The 13,402-nt window shown below is 30.9% G+C and overlaps 2 protein-coding genes across 3 annotated transcripts in view; one reads left to right on the top strand and one right to left on the bottom strand.

The window, feature by feature from the left end:
- Positions 1-630: 630 nt before the first annotated feature.
- Bm12838 (Uncharacterized protein) lies at positions 631-3,280 on the bottom strand (the record flags this gene model as incomplete). The annotated part of the gene is made up of 8 exons (XM_043080248.1): positions 631-909; positions 1,139-1,279; positions 1,589-1,695; positions 1,862-1,960; positions 2,041-2,129; positions 2,218-2,349; positions 2,561-2,739; positions 3,167-3,280. The coding sequence occupies 8 exons, from the start codon at positions 3,278-3,280 to the stop codon at positions 631-633; spliced, it is 1,140 nt and encodes a 379-aa protein (XP_042936182.1).
- Positions 3,281-9,714: 6,434 nt separating this feature from the next.
- Bm7639 (Uncharacterized protein) overlaps positions 9,715-13,402 on the top strand; it is a gene marked incomplete at both ends in the record, with an annotated part of 39,845 nt that continues 36,157 nt past the window's right edge. For both annotated transcript variants that reach the window (XM_043080247.1, XM_043080246.1), the window contains 2 exons: positions 9,715-10,016; positions 13,026-13,157. In XM_043080247.1, coding sequence (XP_042936181.1) covers positions 9,715-10,016; positions 13,026-13,157 — 434 coding nt within the window. The remainder of the gene's footprint in view (positions 10,017-13,025; positions 13,158-13,402) is intronic.

Raw genomic sequence — 13,402 nt, 5'->3', positions numbered from 1 at the left:
TATTTAACGTAGCATGTACATGGTATATGTAACAAGCTAAAAAGACAATTTTTGTTTAAGCATCACCGGCAAGTAACAGAAAACTCATTCAGCAGGATATTTTCCAATGGATGTAACAGGATGATAAAATGTTTTCAGCCTTTTACTACTCTTCAAACCCTAACATAAAGATACATGTTATAACAATACAATAAGGAAAATAAGACTGATCTCCTTACTTTTAATAGAAATTGATGGAATCGTTTTTGATATCGAAATAGAATTTTAAACGTGGGAAAGTATATCGGTGGAGGCAAAAGCTGTCTATTTTACAAAAATTTAGAAACTTAAGAGGCCATAGTAATCAGAATACAAATAAACTACAAATAACGCTAAAATTTTTTTTAATACAATCTACTTTTGCAGTTTAACAGTCCGGAATTACGACTGACAAAACACAATAACAATTATTATGGAGTTCTCAAAAGCAGATTGGCACACCTTGTAAAACGAGCTTTTAAAATGAAAAAAAAAACTTTCCGAAGGAACTGGAGAAAACGAAAACGGGATAGAACTTCTAATAAGAACAAACCCAGTTTTTAAGAATTTGTTAAATACTGTTTTAATAATGTGATACAACAAATACCAATATTAGTCCTCGATAATACAACAATCGTCATCATCATTAACTATTCCATCCAATTCCGTATGCTCCTTTCCATTTTCCGAAAGATCTGCATCATTCACTGAATGTGCATCTTTGTTTTCGATATCTTCGTTAATAAAACTTTCTAAAATCGCCTTTTCGTCACCTTCTATTATGCAGCAATCACTGTCGTCACTTCTCTCGCCCTTTCCATGTACTCGTTCTTCAACAATGCAGCAACTGTCATCAGACTTGTTATTTTTATTCTCCATATCTTCATTAGCCTACAGAACAATAACTACTTGATGCCACATACAAAATTAGAAATTCTGGAAAAAATTAAACCTGATTTAAGAGCTATTTGAATTAAATTAAATTAAAAGAATGTTCAATCCATGTCCTCGATGCAATTAGATCTAGTAGTTTGCCTAAGATGTCAACAAATATGAATTGGTAATGAACTGCATTTAAACCACGTGCAAAGAAATTTTCTGAATGAAAACAAAATGATACACTATTTTGAGTGTCATCCTCGCATTCCTCTCCGTCTTCCTCCTCATCAGCGGTCGGCGACATTTCAGTATCATCTATATCGCCACTGCTTTCAGGTTCCGGACAGTCCAGTTCGCCTCGACCACATGCCTCATGCAATTCCTATAAAGCATAAATTCTATTTGAACACTTTCTGCATAGTAAGAAATCACTGTATAACAATTTTCATAAATTACTATTTAGTTGATTTATACCTGTTTCATTTTCAGGTCATGACTTTTTTATACAATACCCATCATTAAAGAAAAAATTTCTAATACTGCATAATATAATTCACGAACGAAATATGATATAAGAATTAGCATCCTATGTTTTATGGTTGAAGAAGTGGACACAGTCATTTAAATCAAAAATATTTCCTACATTTGTATTCATCACCAACTACTTATTAACTTCTTTTCAAAGAATTACTATATTAGCAATATCCCAAGTTGGAACGTTCAACGAATGTTCTCTATCTTCTATAGCATCTACATCAGCTGACGTAGAAGGGAGATTTCCACATTCACTTGCTTGATCTGAAAAAGATGGCAGCAGTAAAACTCAATAAAGAATAAACGGGATGTGGATAGAAAATTACTCGAATGCATGCTCAGTGCAGTTAACAAGCTATGCAGTACGAGTAAGCTGGTATTTTGCAATAACGAAACAAGATATGAGACTAAATTAAAATATTCATTATACCTGAAACCACCCAATCGGCAAGACCCATCCGGTGATTATCTTCAATGAACCGCTTCACCAATTTATTTACTTCGCATGCAATATTCTGAATCAACTGATCTAGAAATAAACGCTGAAACTCAAAAAATACAAGCCAGTAAACTTTTGATTATTTCCAACTGTGAAGATTCCACACTCACCGAATTCCAAAGGATCATCTCGAAAAAGTTGATTGTTCGTTTCCTTTAATTTCTCTACCAGCATCTTCACGTCGTTCACAGTAACATGTCTGAAAATTTCAAATGAGTTAAAATGGAACAGCTTATACCACATATTCTCAGAAAATAATTCAAACAAGCAATGATTTGATAACTTACTTGTAAGGTATTCGTACTTTACAGCCCAAAACTTCAGAGTCAGTTTCTTGATTAACATATTCAGTCAAAAGTATGTTCAGATCTTCAACACCTGTTGAAGTTATCATTAGCTTTGGCTTCACATCCGGAAAGCTACAAAACATTTTTTTTTCTCAAAAAGACAAAAATATTTTGTTGCAAAAACAGAAAACTCAAGCAATCGCTCTATGCCATACAAAATAATTCTTGAAAATGCTTTATGTTGACATAAATGAAACATTTCCTCCAACAAATATTTCCTTTGCATCTAAAATATTCGAATGTAGGAACTATAAATATAACAGACAAATAAAGCATAACTTACATGGTTTCGCCTGTGTCATTCACAAAAATCCCTTTCCGAACCAAATACTTATGTATACGTAAATGCTTCTGTGTAAGTTTTAGCAGACGTCTGTTGCAAGCTTCTTCAAATTGTTCATCGTAATCTTCACCAAAAGATACTTCACGTTTCTCCAGTTTCGTTATTGCCAATCTCAATTGCTACAAGTACACTAATACCTCAAAGTTTAATATATCAAATATAAGAAATAATTGCCTCCCTTAGTAAAAAATTAAGAAACAAATTTGTACTTTAAAAAAGTATACAACAGCACCACAAAAAAAGCACTACCTTCAACAAGTTATTTTATTTGTTGTTTAGATCACTTATGTTCGTATGATTTTAGAAGATTAACAACATTATCTACCCAATCATTGGAAGCTTCCAAAATTTGATTCTCTCTGACTTCATGCTGTTGGAAAATATATTTTTACAACAGTTGAACGGCAGACATAAGTAAATAAGTAATCGCTTCACACACTTCATAGTTTCTTTACAAATAGTCAAAGAAGAAGTGTGAAATATAACATCTATTCTAACTACATCTTAATGCTATTACACACACACGCACTATAGTCACGTACGTACCTTATACAGTTTAACCAGCCTATCAATTTTGGAAATATCCTTGTTAAATGTTGTTTTATTCGTCTTCTTGATAGAGGGTTGACTAGGACCGATTGAATTGATCGCTTTTTCCATATCCTATTTCAAAATCGATAATATTCAAATAGGTTCAATAAAAGAACAAAAGGAATGATGCTAATGAAAAATCCAAGACTATGACCTACCCGAAAAATATTCCAGTCTGCTAATGATGAACTCACTTACTTCTAAGGTATCAAAAGGTTTAAATAGATATATAACTTAATCCACCAAAAGTTTAAGACACTTCGGGGAATCCCTGCTGTCTAAAATCAAACCATTCAAATCAATCTCAGTTTACAGAACATACAAAGTCAGTTCTGTTCCAACCTGGAACTTTACAACAATTCTCTACCCCACTCTCCGCCTATCGGAATTTTTAATCTCGATTGTCCTCGCATCCCCGTTGCATGCAATGAACGATGAAATTATGGGACAGCAACATCCGAGATACTAAATATTCTAGTGGTGAGCCATCGTTCATCTCATCATTCTCGGTACTTTACCATTCAATCTAGGTAACACAAACACTATACATCATCAACATGCACACACTGTCTGTCACCTGTTTACTTGCAAATAATTGCCACACGGACATTGACACTTTCCGCATGTTTCAACGTCACACACTTCTCGTTGGTTTATTTCTTTCCCTTTTCTCGAGTCTTATCACTTTTTCCCGTCAATATCTGACAGCTATCATTGCAAAATATTTAACTGTAATGGGGAGGTATTTTTATATATTTCCCTACGATTTTGTAGTTTGATTTTAATTGCTTTCTGTTTTTTCTGATTTATTGTGGGCAATTCAAAATAAAATGATTTTGTGAGCTTCAGAGGATGTCTTCTGGAACATAAAGGAAAATGAGCTCGTGATGATTTTATGGACAAAAGCAAAAACTGACATCCTTTTAGTTGTTAATGATAACAGTTATTCGAAACTCCTCATTATGTTGATCTTCATGAATAAGAAGATCTGAAGCTTAATTCTACATCTCATTATATCATTATATTTTGTTTCAAGCTAGAGAGTAGAGTTCTAAAAAAGAATTCAAAAAGAAATTCTAGTACTACCTGTTTTCTTTTTTTTTTTTTTTTTTTTTCATTTAGACTTTAAATTATTCTGTAGATTTTGCTTTTGATGACTCTTGAATTTTTATTAAATGCTGGTTTGCAAGTATTCTTTAAGTACTGATGGACAAAATCTCTTTTTCATTTTGATTCAGTGATTTTTCCCATTGATGAATGAGAATTGAAATATTCCTTTAGGATGATAAGTATTTCATTGTGAAATGTTTTCGAATTCATTTAGAAAGTCTGATTTAAAATGTTCCAAATGAATTGAAAAGAGAGAATTAATGAGGCAGAATTGAATAAAAAGAGAGAATAGGAGGCAAATCGTTTTCTGTCAGTGATTTAATCGATGGTTGATTAACAATGGAGTTTCTTTCAAAATGTACGTACAATTTGCAATGACGACGCATTTCTTCACATTTTAATGCATTCCCAAATATTTTGTTTACTCTCTAAGTCATGATCATTCATATTGATTTGTTTGGTTTTCTGTCTAACATGGATATCCTAGATTTTTTTGATAACACCGACACGTAACTGACTTTTGCTCTTCCCTACTGCACTGAATGATGAGCGATTCTGATTAAATATGTAACGATGTAATATGTTGTTTTCATATTTTCAGTTGTTCTTTTTTTCTTAAGCTCATAGACAACTTATCTGAAAAAATGAATTCGGAGTTTACCACCTCTCCACTGCTACTACCGCTCCTTGATATTAAAACAAATTATTCGATGCAAAAATGCAATTTCTTTCTAAAAAAAAATTTTTAAACTAAAAGTTTATTATTTTCGACTAAATGCTCTAAATAGGGAATAAATTGATTACTGCAGTCATTTGTACTATAAATTCAAATTTTATAAAATGCGGTTAAGCTTTGCTTATGTTTATTTTAATCTTTTTCAAATGTATGAGATTTGTAGGTTCCATTTCTCAATTACAATTGCTTCAAATTATTCAATCAAAACTCAATTTTGGAACACCATTTCTTTTCGGGATTTAAAATTAAATTTGAAATTGCCTCCGGATTAATCACAACAATAATTCCATTTTAAATTTATATTCAATGTTTTGAATTTATCAAAATTGTACTCTTCCCAACCAGTTTTATGTTGACAATATTCAATATTTTTCACTTTTCTAGACTAACTGTAACTTTCCTGCTGTTTTTTCCTCGAAATACTATATCAGTCCATGACCTTTATTCTGAAAAACAATAAAAGCTAGAAATGCATACAAAAAACAAATATTATAAAGATTATTAGTAATCTGCATTGTATTTGCATTCTTCTTTAGCGTAACGGTAAAAACACTTTTATTTTACTAATCAAAGGTTCAGCAGTAAAAGATTACGGATTTCAGCCAAAATTAAAGATAATTGTGAACAATATAATGTTTAAATTCTGATAGTGTTGCCTCTCATTTCATGACTCCTCATGGCTTTTACTTCATCACTGTTCTTAATTTTAATAATTATTAACTTAACAGCTCACCTTCTCAACGTATAAAATTGTGCGTGTAATTAGTTTAAACCTTCTCAACGTATAAAAATTAGTTGAAATAATTTCAAAAGAATTACAAAAATTTTCATTGGCATATTATCCACTAAACAGATTGGCATTCTATTTACTGACACTTTCACTTTTTACCAAATATAATGGAGAGAGTTCAGAAGATTGTCAATACTTCATCAGATTGATCGGATCTGTACGACATTCTTCTGATCATTAAAAGTGCACTTTATTTATTTTGATTTAAGAAAGTATTTTATATTTTTATTTTAGTTTAAGAAAGTTTATAATATCCCGTTTAAAATTAGCAATTAAAATGATCGGGATTGGACACATTTATGAGAAAATTCAGTGTAAACGAATTATGACAGCAACATATCATTCATTCTCACTTTAAGCAAATAATCAACAGGGAGGCCGGAGAAGTTAAATCCGTTTTTACTTCTTTGTCATACAAACCGATTGACGTACATCCTCATGCGATGCTAAAAACTAGCTGTGCTCTCGATCATCACAGATTGATCGGATCTGTACGACATTCTATAGATTTTCACCACTATCCTACTTCTGCTCATATCTTCCTATTTTAATCTGGAAATTTTATTTTTCAATTTCTTTCTTTTTAATAATTTGAAAAATTATATAGATATTATTATATTTCCTTTTATTTCTGTTTTGTTTTCAATTTTCTTGTAGTTTTTAACGAAGTAATTTCTTAATATGTCATTTATCTAGCTTTTCATTTATTTCATGTGTCCAAATATTTGGTTTAAATCATTTTTGACAATTTTTATAACTTACTTTGCTTTTGAGAATATTGTATGCTGTACAAAATCATAACAAATATAATTCAGAAGTATCATTGGATTTACCGGAAGGGTAAAAGACATTTTTGATAATTGACAATGCGATAATCCATTCATCAGATCTGAGTAAGCTTTTCTTTAATACTATAGCCATATCTGTGCTTGCAGCTTTCTTCGAATATGTCGACACAAATAAATCACTGTCAATGATCAAATATAAATTTCATAAAACTATGTTCATAATTTAAGAAGGAGGAAGGTATGTTGTCGTCTGCTTCATGCGTCGTCTGCCCGAATTATGACTGTTGAGAATATGACTGGTAGCCAAATCAGTATGGAATTATTATAACTTAAACACTATGCAATGATCGTATTCTTTAGATTTGCTGAATTACTAGAAATTTTGGAAATTTGTCAGAATTCCTTAATTCGACATGAAAGGATGTATTGGTTGTATGCGTTCACTCTCGATTTTCACCTTTATTTCAAACAGCAACAAAAGATAAAAATGAAGTGAAGAAAAAAAGAAAGTGAAATATTTCCGAGATCACTTTTCTACGAATTCAAAACTTCGAGGATAAACTGTCATCCATTGTTGTCCTTCTTATCTGTTAAAAACATATTTAAAAAATGGTTGCAAGTTCTATAAGACCTTCAAATTCTGTTTCGTTAAAGATTAATTTGGTTCATGTGATTATGGTCCTTATTTTTTATTCATTTGGATGTGACCTTTTTATTTTTATCTCTTTATCTTTTTTTTTAAAAAAAATTTTTTTTAGAGATCATTCGTCATATTTTAATATTTTAATTGGTAAGAGAGACTACTGATGATATATTACTGAAGAAATCTGATGAAAATCTGAATTTTCACATACAAACTTTGATATGAAGTTAGCAACTTTAAAATAAAGGTGAACTTTTTACTGTTAATCAGACAGACAATGATTATTCAGATCATCCCCAGCCACTTTCTGGAAGTAGTAGGTGAAACGAGACGCTTGGAAATCGCTATCACAAACTTACATGGCAATAACTATCGTGTAAAATGGAAAAAGCCATCAAAATTGAAATGAAATCACAACACGCATCCCCGTTTTCTACCCTACCCTACCCTTCCCTTCCCTTCCCTTGCCTTCCCTCGAATTCTTCCTTCTCGCACGGTCAGTCAGTCAGTCGCACACCTCGTCCTCTTCATTCTATCCTGACTACATCTGCTCTATGACATATTTGTTGTGAGTCACCGTAACAGAAAAAAAAAGAAAAAAAAAACGAATCCATATTACAACAGCACCAATGCCACCATTGGATCTCTCTAAAATTCCAGAAGATTTTTGTTTGATCGATCTTTCTGTGTTTATTTACGGCATGATTATTTCACTTACTTTATAATGAAAAGTGTCGTTTTATCTGATGTTACTCAGAGTACCAGATGAGAATGCTTCGAGATATTTATTCCAACTTCTAACTTTACTAGTAGTCGAAAGTTCCAGAGGTAATGATTGTTATCGACATTATTCCTCCCTCTAAACTTCACTAGTTTGATTAACTAGCTATCGGTAAACGACAAATGCAAATTCTCCATGTTTATGACATGATGATGTTGCTTTGACGCAGACCATAAAATCGATGACACTATTTTAAATTGTATTAAGAGTTCAAAAAAATGCATCAATTTCAAAAAAAAAAAAAAAAAACTAAATAAATAAATAAACAAATAGTCAAATTTTAGAACTTCAAAATTTTGATATATGATTGATTAATCATTCATCAATTGACTGTGCTATAAAGTAAAGAATGTCTGAATGGGTGTCTTTTTACAGTTTTAATTTCAACTAATATTTTACAGCAGTTTAGAATTAGTTATCATGGTTAATTAGTAAACTAACCATTTGAGTTATGGTAGCTCCTCATAGTATATTTAATGTTTGCTTTTAAAGTAACTGTGATTACTAGAATTCTTCTTTTCATTTTGTTTTAAATATAATTGTAAAAGACGAAACAATCGATGATACTAATGATTTTCCTCGAAAATAGTAACTCACAGATGACTTTTTTAAAAAAATTGTGGCGCAGCAATTATGATAATTGTATCTAATTTATTGATCGCTTCGTCATTTTATAACCTCAGTTGCATTCTGATTCACACTTCTCCTTTTTCTATCTGTGGATTAGACAGGCATCACACAGCTGGATTAATCCTTTCCGGAACTTTGCATCAATTTTTCCGAAATATTGTTATCACAAATTCCATTTTGTTTCTCACAACAGCAACAAATTTTCAGTTTATTGTGAAACTACTTCATATATTTCAAAATTTTCACATACGCACTCTCTGTCTATCCATTTTATGTAAGTATATTTTAAGCTTAAGTTCAAGTTTCAGTTTGTCATACTAAAAGACTAAAATTTTCTCTGACAATAAAATATTTGTTATTACCGCTAATTATAATTAGTTTTTCGGCTTTCTAATTTCAAACTTACAATTTTAAATTACTTCATCTGTTATTGTAGAAGTGCAACTAAGCCGGATGTGTTAAAACAGAACAGGACACATTTCCGGAAGCTCTCAGCAAGTTGAGAAAATATACTGATCAAAACACTGACAATCTAACCAACTGACGCTTTAAGCTTGCGAGGATACGTCAACGTCTACATTGTATTGTTTATTGTGACCAAAGGAAGTCCTTATCACCTTGATGTCTCTCTCATTTAGGACTTCTTTTTCCCCTCTCTTCTTTGCTTATAGTTTAGATACCGTTGTACTTAATTAAGGAATTCGGGCGATGATTCATCACCTAATCACATCGGTCACTTTTTAGAGATATTACTACAGAAGTGATTTTTGTTCTTAGTTCTTTTCTTTTTTTGTTTACTGCTAAAGAAATAATTTCATTCGTTCTGCTGCGTTTAATAATCGTCGAATTCATTATACTTTTTTTAGGGAATTATACCGATGAAAACATCTGGCGCAAAAAAAACGAAGTGAAATTGTTGCATTCACAATTAGTTTGGAAGTAAATACTGTAAGAATCGTAATAAGTACAGCAGAGAAAGTCAAAATTGTTAAAAAATTTCAAACTTTTTCAAATCTGTATTTTGAATGACTAGCCAGCGGTATTCAACGGTTCAATATAATGTTACACCACAACCGGAAAAGATATCTTCGGTGCCAACATCGTCTGCTGCAGAAACTCTTCTTTCCAGTTGTGCTCTGTCACAACAATCTCGTGCTAATACCGCCAGAAAGCATTTCTTCTTTTCCACTAGTAATATTCATTTCTGGACTACCGGACAACCAGCAAAGAAAACATCCCGAGAGGAATTATCAAATTCTGCTGCTGATATTATAAATCAGGGTGATCAATTGCGTTACATTAAAGAGGAACGAACCACATTACGTAGGTTAGTGATTCTTTCTTTTAATTCTGATTTAAAAAGTTAACATTTTATGATTTCTAACGAGATTGGCGAGAAAAAAAATACATATTTGTTGACTTAATTCTGTAGTCACTGATTATGCGTTTTTGTCATCAGCAGTGTCAAGTTATATTATTTCTAATTTTTTATAAAGAATTAAACTTAATTAGCTTAGCAGTGTTCTTCGTGAATGTTGAAGAGTGAAGCAAAGAAGAGGGAAAATTAGCAAATTCAGCAACAATTAAAAAGCCATCCTAACCGTTGCTATACGTAAAAGTGATTTGCTCGTTTTAACACCTCCCTCAACGATCCTTTCATTTAGAAGCAAAGTTTGAAAACACATAAAATTTTTTTGATATCACTCGTAAAACTAATAACTACTTACTCATTGTACCATTATTTACAGTTGTATTGTTAATTACTGGAATTTGAATTAGAATTTGTTATCATCAAATGAATGGAAAGGAATATGCATTCTGCTTAAGTAACCAATCCTTTTATCACTTATTATCTATTGATGAGTGCCACTATTTTCAAAGAATTGTGAAATAACGAATTTTTTGAGGAAAAGATGGTAATGAAGGTTGAAATGAAATTAAAATAAAAGAGAATACTTCATATTTCGTAAAAGAATGCTTAATTTGCAAAAAATTTTGAAACTCGTTTTTTTGCAGATGTAATATTATAATTCAACATGAACCATAGAGCTTACCCACGTAATTTCATAAGATACTAACCAGTTTCAATTATTTTAACTGGCCTCCAAAAAACAGTGATAATAATCGAAGTGTTTTCATTGTCTTATCAGCTGGTTCTTTCGGTTTATAGTTTCGAATTTTCGTTTGACACCTATCATTTTACTTTTCAATTTACTTTTGAAAACAGAACACCATTGCTAAGTCCTCAACTTTTCCTTCTAATTATTCCTAAATTGAAAAGTTTAAGTCAGTTATATCTACCAGTTGGAATATGACTAAGAAAATTCAATTTCTAGATTTGTTTATTTCATCATTCCAATAACCCTTGTATTATATTTTACATTTATTAAATTTTAGGATCTTGGCAGTTTCAGAAAAATGAAGACATATCCTTTTCTTGGTTAGAATTGGAGCAATAAGAATTAAATTCATTTTGGTGGTAGTAAATGCGCGTTTGTCTGATAGTAATCACTCAATTATTTGAAAATTGAAAGTTTGGATTATTGAAAATAACTGTGAAGCATTTATTGTTAAAAACAGGAAGAACTGAATTTGATTTCTTAAAAACTCTTGTTTAATAGGATTGGAGTGCAAATGCTGTTATCCATCCTACTGATGAATTCGAACTTCAAGAAATATTAAATTTCGAACAGGAAATATTATCATCATTTCACTTCTTTTTAGTCTGTTTGATCTCGATTCTAGCTTAGGTTGATCGTCTTTATGCGATTCTTTTGAAACCCTTTTTTTTATTGTTAAATTTAATATTTAATGATAGGTGCTAAATGTGACATAAAATGCGATTATATGTTTTAAGTTTATTTTTCTGACTGTAATGAGAAAGAAAATTCATCAAGGTTCTTGTCTTAGCCAGTGTTGATAGTTGACCTAGTTTTTCTGCAATATATTGTTTTCACAGAAAATCTAACAGTTTTTTTTTTTTTTTTTAATGCATATGTTTCTTTATTTATTTATCTACTTCAAAATAGCCTTATTTACTCCTGTAAAGATCCAACTTTTTTCAAATTTGATTTTCACATTTTCTTTAGACCCTTTTCATCCGTGTGAACTTTGTCGTCCGGTTTCCGTAGCTGGAGGATTTTTTCATTTGATGTGGAAAACAAATTATTTTATCTTTGACTTCGGATGATATGAATAATTCCACTATCTTTAACTAACCAAATACTTGTTTGGATATTATTGTGAAGCGGTTATATCTTCATATGTGGAATATTGAGGAATTACTTATGCATTCCTTGAAACTAAAACCTTTTTCATGCTTCATTGGAAGACTAGAAATGCCAAACATTTCTTGAGATAATAAGATCTGTGTAACTGAAATGTTTGTCGGAATATCATAATGTCTCTGCTCTATAAAAACCCATTCTTTGTGAAAGAATTATATATGGAACTAACACTTTTCGATTAATGATTAGGAAAAATGTTCGAGAAAAATAAATGACAAATAATTTGTGAAGCGGTTATATCAAATTGACAAAGAAATCAGTGGAACCCAAAATTGACTTGATTTTGATGAGTTTATCATTAACGATGATGCTATTACAGTGTTGTTTGCCCTGAATAAATCCTGATCATTCTTTCCATTATGATATTATAATTAATTTAATTTGAGGGTAAGGCAGTTCACATTATCCTTTCTATTCGGATTTAATTGTAAGCCTCAAATTTACATCACTGAAGAGTTTTGGAATAATTTGATTTAATTCATTAGTTACTATTTTTTAAACCTTCATTATTTTATGAAATGTCGAACAACATGAATCAATAGAAGCATTATTGACGAATCTGATAAGCTGTTACTGATGGATATATTCCATTTCACAATATTAACTTTTAAAATTGTCTACCGATAATGCGAGAATTTTAAAATTGCCTATCGATAATGCGGTAATGGATTTTTGGGAAATGTTCAATTTAATGTTAGTATAGAAATATTTATCCAAGGTAAAAATATTTATTCCTTAGTTGGAAATATTGTGAAATATCTAATAGCTTGTTTTTTATAAATACAAGCCGATGAGTCATTCATCCCTCTTGCTTCTTCAATTAGAGAGACAAAAATTAAGAAAATTGCAGTTCAAAAATTTAATATAAATATCTTGCAAGTGACATTATTAAAGTTATGCTTAGATCTATCGAACAATGCGTAAGTTACAAAGTCATATCGCAATCATATGAAATTGACATTTTTAGTCCTTATGAATTAGCTAATTCAGAAGAATTTAGTTTAAAAAAATAGGATGTTAATGAAACCTAAGTATTTATTTGATTTTAGGCGTTTATACGAGTGTTCGTTGCCCAGTAGTGAACGCAGTTTACAGTTGATGCAAACAAGCTGTAGAAATGAACAACAACAGAGGGATTTGCGAGGTGTCACTACCCAACTACGGCAAATGTCGGAACCAAAGTACGTTTTGACCCGTTTATAATCACTTCAACACCGATCGGACCAATTCAGATTAAGCATATCGAATTAAGGAATCTATCATAATTAGTTAAGTATTGATCTTGGTTCATTTAAAATGAGCTAATAGATGACAATGTTGTTGATATTGATATCTCTTGGGAAGGGGACATGTCTATCAGAAAATTATGCTCCTTTTGATGTCTTCGATTATGTCTGTTAATAATTATTTATGATAACTTAAAACT

Source organism: Brugia malayi (genome assembly GCF_000002995.4).
Source record: "Brugia malayi strain FR3 genome assembly, contig: Bm_v4_Chr3_scaffold_001, whole genome shotgun sequence".
NCBI classification, from domain to species: domain Eukaryota; kingdom Metazoa; phylum Nematoda; class Chromadorea; order Rhabditida; family Onchocercidae; genus Brugia; species Brugia malayi.
Note: the sequence above shows the minus strand (reverse complement) of the source record. Positions and strands in the feature narration are given on the sequence as shown.